At 41.4% G+C, this 15,517-nt stretch overlaps 1 protein-coding gene across 3 annotated transcripts in view; it reads right to left on the bottom strand.

Annotated features, from left to right (window-relative positions):
* thada (THADA armadillo repeat containing) overlaps nt 1-15,517 on the bottom strand; it is a 143,449-nt gene that overhangs the window by 78,322 nt on the left and 49,610 nt on the right. For all 3 annotated transcript variants that reach the window (XM_030747775.1, XM_030747774.1, XM_030747776.1), the window contains 4 exons: nt 12,037-12,169; nt 8,211-8,333; nt 7,917-8,039; nt 7,703-7,794 (listed from right to left, as the gene is read on the bottom strand). In XM_030747775.1, coding sequence (XP_030603635.1) covers nt 7,703-7,794; nt 7,917-8,039; nt 8,211-8,333; nt 12,037-12,169 — 471 coding nt within the window. The remainder of the gene's footprint in view (nt 1-7,702; nt 7,795-7,916; nt 8,040-8,210; nt 8,334-12,036; nt 12,170-15,517) is intronic.

The following is a 15,517-nucleotide window of genomic DNA, read 5'->3' as shown; positions in this document are numbered from 1 at the left end:
TATTGCCCAAGGATACTTTGGCATGCAGACCCGCCAACTTTCCAATTAGTAGATGACCTGCTCTACCTCCTGAGCCACAGCCACCCCAAAATTACAGAGCGGGGTCAATGGATGCTGAGGTGCACAGAGGTCACCAACTTTCTGCAGAATCAATCACTACGGACCTCCAAACTTCATGTGGCCTTCAGATTAGCTCAAGAACAGTTCATAGAATGGATTTCCATGGCCGAGCAAGAGCAATGTAAAGCGTCAGATGCAGTGGCGTAAAGCACACCACCACTAGACTCTAGAGCAATGTAGACGTGTTCTCTGAAGTGACAAATCATGTTTCTCCATCTGGTAATCTAATGGATGAGTCTGGGTTTTGCGGTTGCCAGGAGAACAGTACTTCTGTAAAGTTTGGTGGAGGGGGGATTATGGTGTGAGGTTGTTTTTCGGCCCCTTAGTTCCAGTGAATGGAACTCTTAATGCTTCAGCATACCAAGACATTTTGGACAATTTCATGCTCCCAACACTTTGTGGGAACAGTTTGGGGATGGTCCCTTCCTGTTCCAACATGACTGCACACCAGTGCACAAAGCAGGTCCTTAAAGACATGGATGAGCCAGTTTGGTGTGGAAGAACTTGACTGGCCTGCACAGAGTCCTGACCTCAACCTTTGGGATGAATTAGAGTGGAGACTGTGAGCCAGGCCTTCTCATCCAACATCAGTGTCTGACCTCACAAATATGCTTCTGGAAGAAAGGTCAAAAATTCCCATAAACACTCCTAAACCTTGTGGAAAGCCTTCCCAGAAGAGTTGAAGCTGTTATTGCTGCAAAGGGTGGGCCGACATCATATTAAACCCTATTAATTAAGAATGGGATGTTACTCAAGTTCATATGTGTGTGAAGGCAGACGAGCAAATACTTTGGCAATATAGTGTATGTGGAGTCCACCTTTTACAGTAGACCGGGAAACATTATTGCAACAAACCTAAAACAGAAAGAAGGAATAAAGCTAGAAAGTTTATTCATGCTTGGAATACTTGTCTACTTCTATGAGGTTTGAAATATTAAGGTCCAAAAAGATGCTGGATCTAGAGTAAAGGAACATAATGTAAAAGAGAATTTAAAGAAAAGTAGCCCCAATGGAAAAAAGACTTTACCATATACCATTAAAGAGATACCACTAAGCTAAAGTCAAAGATAAGAAGCAGCTGGAAAGCAAAACAGGAGGTTGTTTTAAAACTAAAAACAGATTCATAAAAAATCAAGTATAATGTCTCAACAATTAAACTAGAGGAGAAATTTAAAAATAAAAAAAAAAGGAAACTGGTAGTTTTATTTTGTTCTAATTTGGGTTTCAGTTACTTAAATTACTTTTAGTTGTGATTAAATTCCCATGTCCTAGACACTCCCCTTCTATAAAAGTGGCAAACAGCACCAAGAAACAGCCATAGGCCGTCTGTGTGTGTGTGTGTGAGTGTGTGTCTCCTGTCAAATATTGTGAAGCTCTGATAAGGAGATCTTCTCATGCCAAATACTCTAAACAAATCAAGCCTTAATGTATGCATACCCTGCTACGCCTAGAAATAAACAGTCCCAATTTGTCTGTAGATCCACATATAATGCACCCTGTCACATGTTTCTGCTTATGTACAAACACAGAGAGAGCGAGAGAGCGAGAGAGAGAGAGAGAGAGAGAGAGAGAGAGAGAGAGAGGTCTGTCAATAAAATGACAAACTTTATATTTAATGAAGGCGGTCTCTCTGCTGCAACCACCATTCAGCCTCAGGGCCAATAAAGTTTTTATTTAACTCTGCCCATCTAAATAAAGTCGATCCTAAAGGGAAGAGGTCTGCTCTGCCAAGTACTCGATCACAAGACCGGAGAGATCGCATACTGCTTCAGTCACAACTGGCACAGATTATGGACCACAAATATACACACACACCTTTTGACCTGATTAGCATGTCTACTGGATGCTGTGCAAAAAACACGAATGGTTGTATTATATAAGTGTGTGCGTGTGCCCCCCCTTCCTCCTCTACTTTCCCTAACAAGAGTCTCTCAGTCTGACAGGACTGTGCCGCCTGGAGGATCCAGGTCAAAGGCTGTGTCGGAGCAGATTACATGGGATAAAAGGATGTGAGGGTCACAAAGGAGGAGCGAGGAGAAAGGCAGAGGTGTAAGTGAAAAGGCCTGGTCCCGTTTGTGGGCTCATGGCTGTGTGCCCACACTCGTACGCTACACAAACCTGAAAAGCTGTTACACTAACAGGTGATGGAAAAAAGTAACTGAGTACATATGCTATAAATACCAGTTTTATAGTAGTTTTTTATTCTTCTTCACTACGTTTCACAGCAGAATATTGTTTTATCAGTTACATCCCACTTAACTATGAGATATGAATCAGTTCCTTTTATAAACAAGATTTGATCTAAACTAAATTGACACTAAACTGCTGCCACGCTGTAATTCAAAGAAGTGTTGGACACCCAAAGAGGTGGAGTTTTTTTTCCAACATCTCACAAAGAAGTAAAAATGGCTTCTTATGCCAAATTGATGACACAGTGCCTCAGAATGATCCTTTGGCCATTTGTAGGAGCCTTAGGTTGGGAACCATTGGACTCTGACCAATTGACCAGCTACAATAGCACAACACTTTTTGCACAATGATACATTGACATTTATGCACTAGTTCCACACATCCGCCTATAAAAACCATACCTAATTTAAATATAGCTCGCCTAATAGGTAGTTTCCTTTTGCAACTCTGCACGACTTCCCATTCTGACCGCTTGCACTTGTATATTTGCAACGTACACTGGCTCTCCTTCAGTGAGCCTAGATGGTGACCCTTCATCTTAAATTACATTTTGAGGAAGAGGATGAAATCTACTAAGTAGGGTGAGTGGTAAACAGGTCATTTTGTAGGTGGAGTTTAAAAGCACTGTTTCCTGGGGCGCAATGGCACGCCACACAGTCCAGGTCCTCTGTGGTGAATGTTCTCTGAAAGAAAAACAGCGTGCTCCAGATCGTACTCGTGACTTGAGGCTGAGTGAATACGGCCTCCTCCATTGAAACCTGCTGTTTGCTGGAATAGTTCGATAGAAAACTTGATGCCTGCTCTTTGCTAAAGTTGGTGAAACAGTAGATGCACAACTTCAAGAGGGGCCGGGGGGAAAAAAAGTCTCTCTGGAGTTTGCACGAGTAGATGACCCTGAAGGGGAGAGTGACCAGAAATAACTCAGGCATGGGGTTTGATTTTTAGGGGCAGACTCATAAAATGTTGTGGCTGCACCTCATATCAGGTACTTTTATCCTTAACATTTTAAACTTTCATTTAAATTTAAAACTGTGACAATAGGTTCTACCCCACAGCCTGGTACAGCTGGTAGGGTTTTTGCTTGGAATGCAGAAAGCAATCTTCACTCTGTCAGTTTTGTTTATGGTTGCATTTATCTCAACAAACTGTATCGGATCAGCATCAATGTGCGGTCAGGGAGAGGCGAGAGGCCCGAGTCCGGAGCTTAGAGGAACGATGATCGGCAAGCAAACACAGCGTCTGAATGTGAGTAACTGGAAAATACACAGCTGAAATTCCCACAGACACCAAGAAGTGCGGTCCTTCTGAACACACAAATACACATAATACTGTAAATAAACTGGTTTGTGTGAGAAAGGGAGATGCATTTAAGCTCCAGTTTCAGTCAACCAAGCAACACACACAGCCAAATATTAGAGTGGACAAGCTGTCACAATACATTTTCTGCTGCCACACATCACAACTGTAAAATCATGGTAATAACAGAGACCAGACTTTGGAAAACACTCCAATTCTCAAAGACACAATTAGAAATGAGATGCAGCTTTCTGGTGCTTACACGCACAGCTCTTTAACAATCTCAGCTCAATCCAACCTGACCTGCAAATATTGAGACTGACGTGCTACAAGAACAGAAAAATAATCAGTGACTAAAAGAGAAACATGTGCAAACCTCTTAAAGACAAACTAAAGAAAAAATTAAAGAGTTCAAATGCTAATTTTTTTTTACCCATTACTTCATATTTTTTTTAACAGCATGCACACACTCCCACAGGCACATAAAAACAATCCCACACATTAATAATAAGAAAAAAGATAAAGCAGAAGTGACTAACTGAGAGCATATACAAAGGGTTAGACTAAAAACACAAGCAAAAACAGACAAGATAAAAAGCAGCAGCTTTGGCTGGTTTATGGTGTTCAGAGGCTTCAGTAAAGCAGACAGTAGAAACACAGCACAAGAAACCAGACTGAGCATGACCCAAAACCCTGGGAAACTTCACTCTGCATTATACATGGAGTAACAAATCTTTTCGGAGCTGAATATAGACCCTGACCATAACTGTCACATAACCAACCAAAACAGTGCAAGCATATTATTACCATGTTTGTTTTAATGTGCTCTGAATATTAGATGGATCAGTGTATCAGTTTCACCAGTGGAACGTAAGCCATCAGTCATGTGAGCGATTTACTGCAGATTCAAGTTGTACAAGGCCACTCTGCAGGCTCCAAACAGCAGTGAAGTAACAGGCTTAACAAGACGCAGAGTCTATACTGGCTACCCATACTAGCTTTGAACGCTAATGCTAGCATGCTACTATTGCTGACAGGCTGATTTTGCTTACACAGTAACAATGAAAAGCCTGCAGCCACTGAATAATGGAAACCTCCCAAATGTTCATGCAGTCATGGTTTACAAAAACACACCTTCTAAGGATTCACATATCAGGATATAATAAAAATAACTGGCCCTCAGCAGGTCTTAAAATAAAATAAATACAACCACAGATGAACAACACCACATGACACATTACACTGTCATTATTTATTTAACCAAAATTAATCCAAAATGCAGAAGCAGTGTTTGAAAAAGTTCACCCTTCCTGCTTCTATAGGCATGAAGAGAGTAACTAGCAGCCAGGTGGTGGGAATCAAAGGCAGTCGATTATCAACAGCAAGTGTGTGCACCTCTATAAAAGCAGAAGTTTGGTAGTTTGCCTGGAGCAGAGAGAAAGATTATTATGGAAAGTATTCAAGACAGGATGCCCACTCCTAAGAAGATCAGCAGCTAAAGGTCAGACCGTGCAATGCTCAGAGAAAGTGCAAAAAAACCAAGAGCTAAATCTCAGACTCTACAGGCCTCAGTTAGCATGTTAAATGTTAAAGTTCATGGTGGTACAATTAGAAAAAAAAACTTAAGAAGTGTGGCTTGTTTGGAAGTGTTTCAAGGAGAAAGCCTCTTCTCTGTGAAAAGAACGTGGCAGCATGGCTTGGGTTTGTAAAGCAGCATCTGAAAAAAACAAGAGAATGTCCTTTGGACAGAAAAGACCAAAGTGATGTTTGGCCCTATAGCACAGCATCTCATCTGGGGAACCCCAAAAACAGCAGATGAGCACCAACACCTCATACCAGCTACCAGCTATCAGCGTGGTGGTGGAGGGGTGATGATTTAGGCTTGTGTTGCAGCCACAGGACCTGCACACCTTGCAGTCACTGAGTCGACCACTCCTCTGAATGCCAAAGTATTCTAGAGTCAAATATGAGGCAATCTGCATGACAGCTGAAGCTCTAGTAAAACTCTGCTATTCAGCAATGATCCAAAGCACAGCAGCAAATCTGCAGCAGAATGACCGAAAAAGAAAAACACGGCCCGATCAACGTCCTCAACCTGACTGAAATTCTGTGGCAGACCCTTAAGAGAGCTGTGGATGAATGAATGCCCGCAAACCTTGATAAAATAAAGCTATGTTGTAAAGAAGAGTGGACCAAAATTCATCCACAACAATGTGAGAGACTGATAGTCATACAGAAAATGATTACTTCAAGTTGTTGCTGCTAAAGGTGGTTCTAGAAGCTACTTAAACATTCTGCATTTTGGCTTAGTTTTTGTTAAATAAATAATGACACAGTGTGATACAAGGAGATACAAGTTTACAACTTGTGGCTTTATGACAAAAAAAAAATCTCCATTTTTTTTTTAACAACTCCAGGGAGCTTCACCACAACAGACAACAGACAGTTAGCCAAGCTTGCTAGTGTTAGCACTCCTCGCATTCAAATATTGTCACTTCTGCCTCCCAAAATCCAAGACGGCCAGAGACAAAATGTTAAAACCGAGGTTTCAACATGGCTTCACAAACCAGTGGGTGGCATCACAGTGGCAACATCTACCTTTTATATACACTCTGTTGAGTGAGTCTATCCTGTTATTCTGCACTCAAGTTGGAGACAACAGATTATAAAACATACTTAGAAAGAACACTTGATGAGCGCAGGCTATAATTTTTAATTCCAAGGTTTCCAAACACTTGGATGGTGGTTTGACAAGGCTTTGGGAGCCTGTTAAAATTTAAGACTCTTTCTGAAACCCCAAGAACAATCCACAATCTTTCAAACAATCTTTGACAGCGGAGCTGATAACCTTCCAGCTAAAATAACGAACAGATCCATCATCTGCACAACCCAAAACCCAGCATATAAATATATCATAGTATATAAACACTGAACAGCTAACAGCTCATCACCTGTGTTGTTGGGACTGCTAGTTTTACAATATTAGACAGAGAGAGAGAACCAGACATCAGATAATTTGCTATGAGCAGCACTTGGTGACAGCGGGGAGAAAGAGCTTCCTTTTAATAGGAAGAGACCAACAAGAACAGAAACCAACTGCCAACACTGGCTTGGTGCTGAGAAAAAAAAAAAAAAGAGAGAGAGAAGACAGACATGATGAGCACAGAGAGACGGCAAACAAGAAACAGGACAAAACACAAAACCACAGAAGAGAAGAGAGACAATAATATATATGGAGAGTGAAAGAAGGGGAATAAGCCCCCCCCCCCAGCAGTCTAAGCCTAAAGCAGTATAACTAAGGTGTGACTCATACTCATGTGATCCATCCCTTTCAGTTTTAGTAAATCAAGTTTCAAGCTTCAAGTATCACTTTTAGTGACCTGCATTGTCTCTGTGTGTTTAATCATTCACCACACTGTTCACTATGTATAACTATAAGCACCCCCCCCCCCCCCCCCAAAAGCACCAGAATGATACCTTTTTGCACCTTTTCTGTTATTTTGCTGACCTCCTCTGAGAAGCCTAACTTATAATTTAGAGTTGGTGTTTGCGTTTCACATTTTTAAGCGAGACGTCCCCTTTTCTGTGCTTCCCGTGTCATTTCCTTATTGATAATCCAGGAACAGAGGAAAACCTGCATCTCCACAGCAATAATTTACAGCCAGCAAGTCTGAGCAGAGTGAAAAACTCCCCTTCGCCAAGATGGTGTTACAACAGCACCCCCTTGTGGTGTAATATAACAAGTGTTTAAAGGTGCCTCTTTTATTACCTTGGCTTTAAGAATATTAAATGTTTATTTTGATAGTTTTACTATTGTTGTAGTAAAAACATAATGTTAATCTGTATTAATTACATTCCATGAAACACAACCTTTAAGTCTAGTAGGATAAATATCTGATTTATATGTCTTAGTGTATATCTGTTGAATTATGTGAAAAATTCCACCGATTTTTGTTTGTTTTACATAATGCACAGTGTTAAACAAGTTTCTTTTTTATATCAATAATTGTAACTTTTTGGACTTTACATTCAATGATGCACAGGACTTTAAACTAGAACTGGGCAGATGAGCTCAAGAGCAGGAGAATCAGCAGACCTGTTCTTTTTCGAGTGTTCGTCCTTCCCTTTCTTCACTCCAAAAATCCTTGTGATCAGAGTGCTGAAAAGAAGTGTGGAGGAGTTCCTCACCTGGGAAACAAAAACAAAGGGAAGTTAAGAAAATCAAATACAAAGAGAGAGAATATTTATGAGCAAATTATCAACATGACAGGATGATGCAGGTAATGATGAGGCAAAAGGCATGAACTCACCGCCCAGACAGGAGAGGTGAAGCCCAGCACTGCAGCCTGCATTCCTTCTGAGACGAAAGGAACGATGTTTTCCCCCAGACGAGTGTCCCTGTACAGAGCCCTGAGGATGTTCAGGGCATGGACCTATGGTTGAGGGCCAGAGATAAAATTCAGCCTCGAATACAGCATCAGAAACATTAAGGTGATCATAAAAATTACCCTCTGTGCAGTTATGCTATATCATTGTGTTTAGGAAATCTCACTTCCAAGTAAGATCTGACTACAGGTATGATTTGAGGCGCTAGGTGGTGAAACCTGAGGCACAGTGGAGGTGTCAGTGTTCCTGTCAGCAGAGGGCATGGCTAACGCGATCAGCTCTCTCATGGTCATCTTCAACAGACTGCAGCTGGAGGACTTGGGCTCAGAGGAGAGCAGAGCCTGGGGAAAAACATACATACAGGTAGAAAATTACAACAAATTACACAAATCTTTGACCTATGTACACAAAAATAAACCAATAAAAAAATATTTTAACTTGTGGCACTGACAACTGAAAAATCAACAAACTTATAATGACAGTAAGAGTGGATATCCTTATATGGTCATCTAACTATCAAGCTGTGATCACAGAAGCCCCACCCACCTTCTGTTCCAACCTTCTGGTTGTGAGGAACAGCCAATCAGAAAGACAGTTGGCTTATAGGGAGGCTAAACTGCTTCTTTCCAACAGGGTATGAACTGATGGGCTACAAAGACTCAGTATGAGCTCAATAAAGATTATTATTGAACTGTGAGGCTTGAAAGCCATCCATCCACCCATCCATCATTTTCTTCTGCTTACGTGGGGGCCAGGTCGGTGGGCAGCAGCCTAAGCAGAGAAGACCAGACTTCTATCTCTCCAGCCACCTCCTCCAGCTCATCTGTGGGAACACCAAGGAGTTCCCAGGCCAGCTGAGAGATATAATCTCTCCAGTGTGTCCTGGCCTGCCCCCGGGCCTCCTCCTAGTAGGACATGCCCGAAACACCTCACCCAAGAGGCACCCATCCTAGTCAGATGCCTGAACCACCTCAACTGGCTCCTATCGATGTGGTGGACCAGCAGCTCTACTTTGAGCCCCTCCCAAATGGCTGCACTCCTCACCCTCTCTCTAAAGTAGAGGCCAGCCACCCTCCAGAGGACGCTCATTTCTCCCGCTTGTACTCGCGATCTCATTCTTTTGGTCACTACCCAAAGCTCATGACCATAGGTGAGGGTGGGGATGTAGATTGCCCAGTAAATCGACAGCTTTGCATTCACACTCAGCTCCCTCTTCACCACCATAGACCGGTGCAGCATCCGCATCACTATGGATGCAGCCCCGATCTGTCTGTCAACTTCTCGCTCCCATCTCCCGTGACTCGTGAACAAGACCCCGAGACACTTAAACTCCTCTACTTAGGGCAGCAACTCATCCCTGAGACAGAGTGGGCACTCCACCCTGTTCCGACTGAGGACCATGGCCTCAGACATAGAGATTCTAACTGTCATGCCAGCCGCTTCACACTCGGCTGCGAACCGTTCCACTGCGAGCTGGAGGACACCTGATGAAGCCAACAACGCATCACCCACAAAGAGCAGAAATGAGATTGCACCACCTGGCTACGCCTAGAAATTCTGTCCATAAAATTACGAACAGAATCGATTCAAAGCTACTCTAGTAGGAAACTATGGAGCTGGAAATGGACATAATTAGTCCATTTTTACAAAGTTTCATGAGGACCTCACCTGTATTGGTTTTCTGTTTTTCCTGATGAGACTTGTCAAAAGACAAGATCACATTATCACTGCAAGTGTGATGTGCTGTGGTTGTTGCTGCACAGCAAACAGCCTTTTCCAGCTACTGCATCAATCCATATTATAGTAAGAAACTCAAGTGGATAAAAAGAAATTACAATCCTTCTTACTTTAAGAAGTTTGGGAATTTGTTAAATTTCAGAAGCTTTAAGTGTTTCTTTCTGTGCAGCTGCAAAAATAATGAAAAACCATCAATTGACACCTTTAACTGATATCACACCTTAAATTATCAGTTGCAATAATACAGTTTATGGTACACAACTTATACTAATTATTAAATAAAGGAAACTGATGCAGGTTACTTCTTACCATAAACTAAATATAAAAGATGGCTGTAGCTTTAAGTGTTTGAAACCTGCATTCATTCCAATGGCCAGCAGGTGCTGGCTCTTCTGAAAGAAGTCCATGGGAAAGCATCCCCACTGCTCACTTGACTTATGACCTAAATACTTTCCTGTGATGAGCTTATACTCCAATGCTACTTTCAAGTCATACATAACACAACATTAAGAGACTATAATTATAATAAAAAAGGAGGATAAAGAAAGTTATGCTTTAGGGTGGGCTTACTTTATGATTGACAAGTTGCTAACTTACAGTATCCCATAGTTTCTCTTAAGGTCCGGTTTCCAAACACAGATTTGTGAAGGGGAAAACAGTCAGCACTAGCCTTCAAAAGGACCTTGAACCAATGGGTGATCTCACAATGGCTATATCCATCTACTAAACGGTCTGTTTCTTGTTTTTATTGTTGACCTCTACACTGAGCCAGGCTGGTATGGTAATAATAAAAAAAGACAGATATAAAATTACATAAGTTTGTCTACTCTGACAGGCTGGCTGGATGAGATCATTTGTATGACCTTGTAGTGGGAAATGGGAATGTGTGCAGTGTTGTGGAGTGTGGAGGTGACGGCACTTTGCTGTGTGAGAAAAAAGTCATCTCGCTGCTGGAGCTGATGGGAGCCAGCTGTGTCTTGAACTGGCTTATGGTAAAGACTGAGACCTTGAAGGACGAGATGGAGCGAGGTAGGGGGGGGGGGGTCTGCCTGGCTCTTATGAACTCTTTGAGGTTAGAAGTACAGAAAGGCAAGAGGAAAAGGAGGGCTAGCCTGGTTCCTATGAACTCGTCAGGACCAGCATGAGGTGAGAGCAGGAGCCAGCCTTCCCGGATGTCTGTGTGGAGGAATGCAGTCCGGAGCTCTGCCAAGGTGGCAACCTCTGCTTCTCCTCAGACATCCTCTGCCTTTTTCACCATTATCTTATCTTCTCTGTCTCTCCATCCCCCTTCATCCTCAGCTTTAGTCACCCAGCCTTGTTACTTGTCATGCTCTGTCCTGCCCCGTTACACTTCTGTTCCTTTCTTATTCATGAGGGATGCTCACAGAAAATGCTCAGACTGTGCTATGCTTTTGAAACATGGAAATTCATTTAAAACTAATGTGAAGAATCCAATTCAATCCAGCTACCTTTTTCAGGCAGCACACGTGCCTGGCATACAATCACATGAAAACAAAACAGAGTCAGCGACATCAGCGGTGCGGCTGTCTGACCAAAACCACAAGAAAGAGCAACCCACTTCCAAATTACTGCTGATAACACATCACCTCAGTCATGTCTAGTTTCAATATCAGGAATCAAAGGAAGTGAAGGGGCGAGCTGAGGCTGAATACAGTGTGAAGCAGTCAAAGACTAACACACTGTTAGCTGTTTGTGCAATTCGTGATTGGAGGGACAACCAGAAGACAGTGTGTGTTTGTGTGTGTGTGATTATGATGTCAGGGTGTTATGTGCATGGGGGGGGGGGACGCAGTGTTCTTCCAGCATGAGTGCTTCACTGTTATGCCAAGAACTGCTTATTGCACTACTTTTGGGAGTAATCAGGAACACAAAAACACAAGATTTCTATTGCAAAACCTTAATTCTGACCAAATGGAAACTGCTCATGGTCTTCACTTCTCATCTTCAGGACGATCACTGAAATTGGCAGCGACACGTTTCTGTTCTGTTATCAGATGAAGCAAGAGAAGCAATTAACAGCAACAAAGGGTCACTGTGTCCTGACAGGGATATACTCAGGAAGAAATTGGTGTGACCGCTGCTCCACCACACACTCTGAAGAAGCTAAATCGGAGGAATGTGCTGTTTACTGAAAAGGCCCTGTGGGTTCTGAAGTGTCTGAAATTTAAACATTAAGCTCTTGCCAAAATTGAAGTCAGCAACACAACGAAAACATTACAAGCACCATTTGGATCCTTTTTTAGACCATTTGTTCTGTTTATATCTTTCAAAATATTGCTCACACACCTGGATGTAGAAAGGTATTCCAGCGCTTCGCCGTGTGGCGCACAGCTTAGACGATGGGTCACTGGATTTGACCTCTTCCAGAACCTCAGAAAGCCAGCGGGCAGGAAGCTGCTGCAGGGCCACACTTCCACTCCTTGCACATACACACACACACACACACACACAAACACGCGCACACACAAACAAGCATGTTAATAAGCAGCAATGGTAAAATCATTTGAGAGTCCCTGTGTACAGTAGTGCACCTATTAGTAAAGTCATACTGCACAGTGTTGCATCCGTGTCCAAATACACCAAAGACTCCACTCTCATCAAACCTGGATCACATAATGTCTGTAAACACATTTTAGCATGTTAATATCTGCTTTGACAATCAGAAAGATCTCACAGTAGAGTTTCCTTTTTTGAAAAAGTGCCAAAACTGGCAGCTAAAAAAAAAAAAACTGTCATTTCTGAGGCAGATCTGGTGGACACACACTGATCTGTCACAGCTGTTTGACAAAAGAGAGGCCAAATTAAAACAACAACAACAACAACATCACTGCTGCATAATGCAGCCTCTCAATGAGGATGCAAACATCACACAGTGAGTGCATGCTGCAATCCAGTTCTCTGTTCAGGGTACTGGAAGATCCAGAGGTTCTCATACAGTTTACTGGTGCTGTGGGGAAAACATTACAGAGCTCAATGAAAATAAAATAAAAATATTAAATTTGAATTTAAAAACATGCACATGTTGAACAGAGTATAACACAGCAACACCACCTGCTGCAAGTCACACTGAACAGTCTGCTAAAATCACTGGCTAGCTGAAACAACAAGCTAACAGACACATTTTATCTATTTATTCATTTATTTATTAAACACAGGTAGCTGTAAGCAATGGATAAATTACTAAAATAGTAAAAAGTTGTGAATAAAGGTTAAAATGCACAGCTCAAAAATGTCTAATGTAAAACAGCTGAAAGGAAATGGTCAAAAATAAGACTAGCTGAGAAAAAGTGATTAGAAAAGTAAAAAAAAGCAGTAAAGAAACAATAAAATAGCTCAAAACACAAAGATAGATAAAATGGCTAAAAGTAAGAGGAACATGGTTGTAATGGTTAGCCCAAGTGGCTCCATGAGTAGTGATAGTAGTAGATGGCTGAAATGCTAGCTAAGATCAGTACAAAAATAACTAAATTACAAAAGTGAGGAATAAAACAGCCGAAAGCAAAAATAAATAGTGAAAATTACTAAAATGATAGACAAATGTTAATAAAGGTGGCCACAATTATTCAATAAATGGTCTGAAATAGCAGAAAGTATAAAATAAATATTAAAATAGCTAAAAGCAATGATAACGGTTGAAAATTTTTAAAGTAATGGGTAAATGCAATCATTGAACTAACATTAATAAGTAAAATATTAAAAGCTTAGACAATGAATCAAATGCTGAGGCTATAATACTGTGCAAAACTTTTACACCACCCCTCATTTCTTTATATTTTAGTTCCAAGTTCCTGAGCAACAGTCCTCCAGAATTTCTGAAGTTCTTTCAAAGTTTTACTTTGACCATTTTCTACTTTTTCACTCATTTTCAGTTCAGTCATTGTAGCAATCCACCATTTTTGTTTGTTAAGCCTCTTCACACTGACCGATAAATCATTCAAGCATAAAAAAAAAGACACTTTGCAAGAACCAAGTTTAAATTGGATCTTTAGTCATGTTGCAGAGCTGGTGCTGCACCTTGCTGAGATACCATCACGCCGGGCTGAGTTTCAGCATTTAGCTAGCAGAACAGATCGCTATCATAACAGTTAGCGAGCGACCCGGCCATTACCACGTTGATTGATCATCTTGACAGAGAGCAGAACGAAAGAGAGCCAACATCAAAAGAAGAGCTTTGAAGAGAACTATCCTGAAGACTGCTTTAAAAAGTTAGAGTTTTCCAAAGAGAGTTTTCCAAAGAGAGTTTGGGCGGTGCTGAAGAATAAAGGAGATGATACCAAATATCGACTTTCAAGCTTGTTAGAACTGTAAAAACACTGTTTTTGCCTTACATACTGTTTCCATGTATGTTCACTGCACTTAGTTTCCATTTTCCTAGAAAATATAAAGACATGAGGGATACTTCTACCCAGTACTGTATACTCATGGAAATTAAAAACACTCCACTCCTGCTATTTAGACATGACATTTGACATGAACTGACAATCTAAATATTTGTTTTAACAGAACATAGGACAGATGCATTTTTAAAGTATACTGGGTTACCTATGAGTGATGGATTAAAATGCAGCTGCAGCATAGTACATGATTGAAATAGTAAAAAGCAGTGAATAAATTATGAAATCAGCAGTTAAAAGTGGGGATAAATGAATGAAATAGCTATAAGACATAATAATGACTTACATTTAAAAAGCAGTGGATAAGGATCCAGCTTTTGCTACATTAAATTTTAGCTAAATGAATGCAAACTTAATCAGTCTCAGTAAAAATGAACAGTTAACTTAAATGGTAAGAACACCGGATTTAATATGATTAATAGTTAGATAACACGTTGATTAAAAACTATTGAAATGAAGACACTTGGAGCATGGTGGGTTGTGTTGATGAAGGGGTAAAGGAGTTCATCTGACAGTACTGCTGGGGGGCATGCCTCAGAAAAACAAAGAAAAACTGGGAACCACTCCTATAAACAATTGCAGATATAAATGCACTTGTCTAACCAAAGAATTTAGCCAAAGAGAAACAAGAAAAGAGAAAGTGATGATAAATGGAAAGAGTAAATGAAAGTGAAAATTGAGAAGAATGGAGAGAGACAAAGAGACAGCGAAAGAGTGCAAACACAGTGAAACACACCAAAGCCAGATCCTGAGGCAGAGCATCAAAAGGCCGTGGTTAAGCACCCCGCAATCAACACCCCATAACCCAGCACACGGCCTGCATACCATCCACACATTGCTCTTTCCCTCCTGAAAACACACATTTGCATCCACACAGCCTAAGAGGAGAACACACACACACACACACACACTCCCAGTACTCCCACACACAACCACTAAAATGTTACACAACACAGAGAGGCTGCGTTCTACACAAGAACAAAACAAGTGAGTTTTGTTTTAACTGCTCAGCACTGGGTGGTTCAAAGTCAACACTGCTGTGACGGTTTTGTGGTTGGTGACCTGCCGCGGGGCTAAAGACGTTTTCCACAACCCACCATTGAGGAAAACTGGGAGGTACATGAAAGTGAGAAATTCTTTCATGTCGCTTAGAATTAAAACAAATATTTTCTTCCCCTCAGGAGAATAATAGAGAGATTATTTCTATGAATAGCACAGGTGAAGAGGAGTTTGGTGTCGCACGACACTCCGGCCAAGTTTAACGCTGCTCCTGGCAGCACGCTGGCACTGAGGCCCGACCAGTCCATCACCATTCAGTGTGCAATTTAAGTGTAGGAAAACTATAATTTCCTTTCCCCATACTGCAAAGAAGG

This window comes from Archocentrus centrarchus, chromosome 15, assembly GCF_007364275.1.
Source record: "Archocentrus centrarchus isolate MPI-CPG fArcCen1 chromosome 15, fArcCen1, whole genome shotgun sequence".
Taxonomy (NCBI): Eukaryota; Metazoa; Chordata; class Actinopteri; order Cichliformes; family Cichlidae; genus Archocentrus; species Archocentrus centrarchus.
Note: the sequence above shows the minus strand (reverse complement) of the source record. Positions and strands in the feature narration are given on the sequence as shown.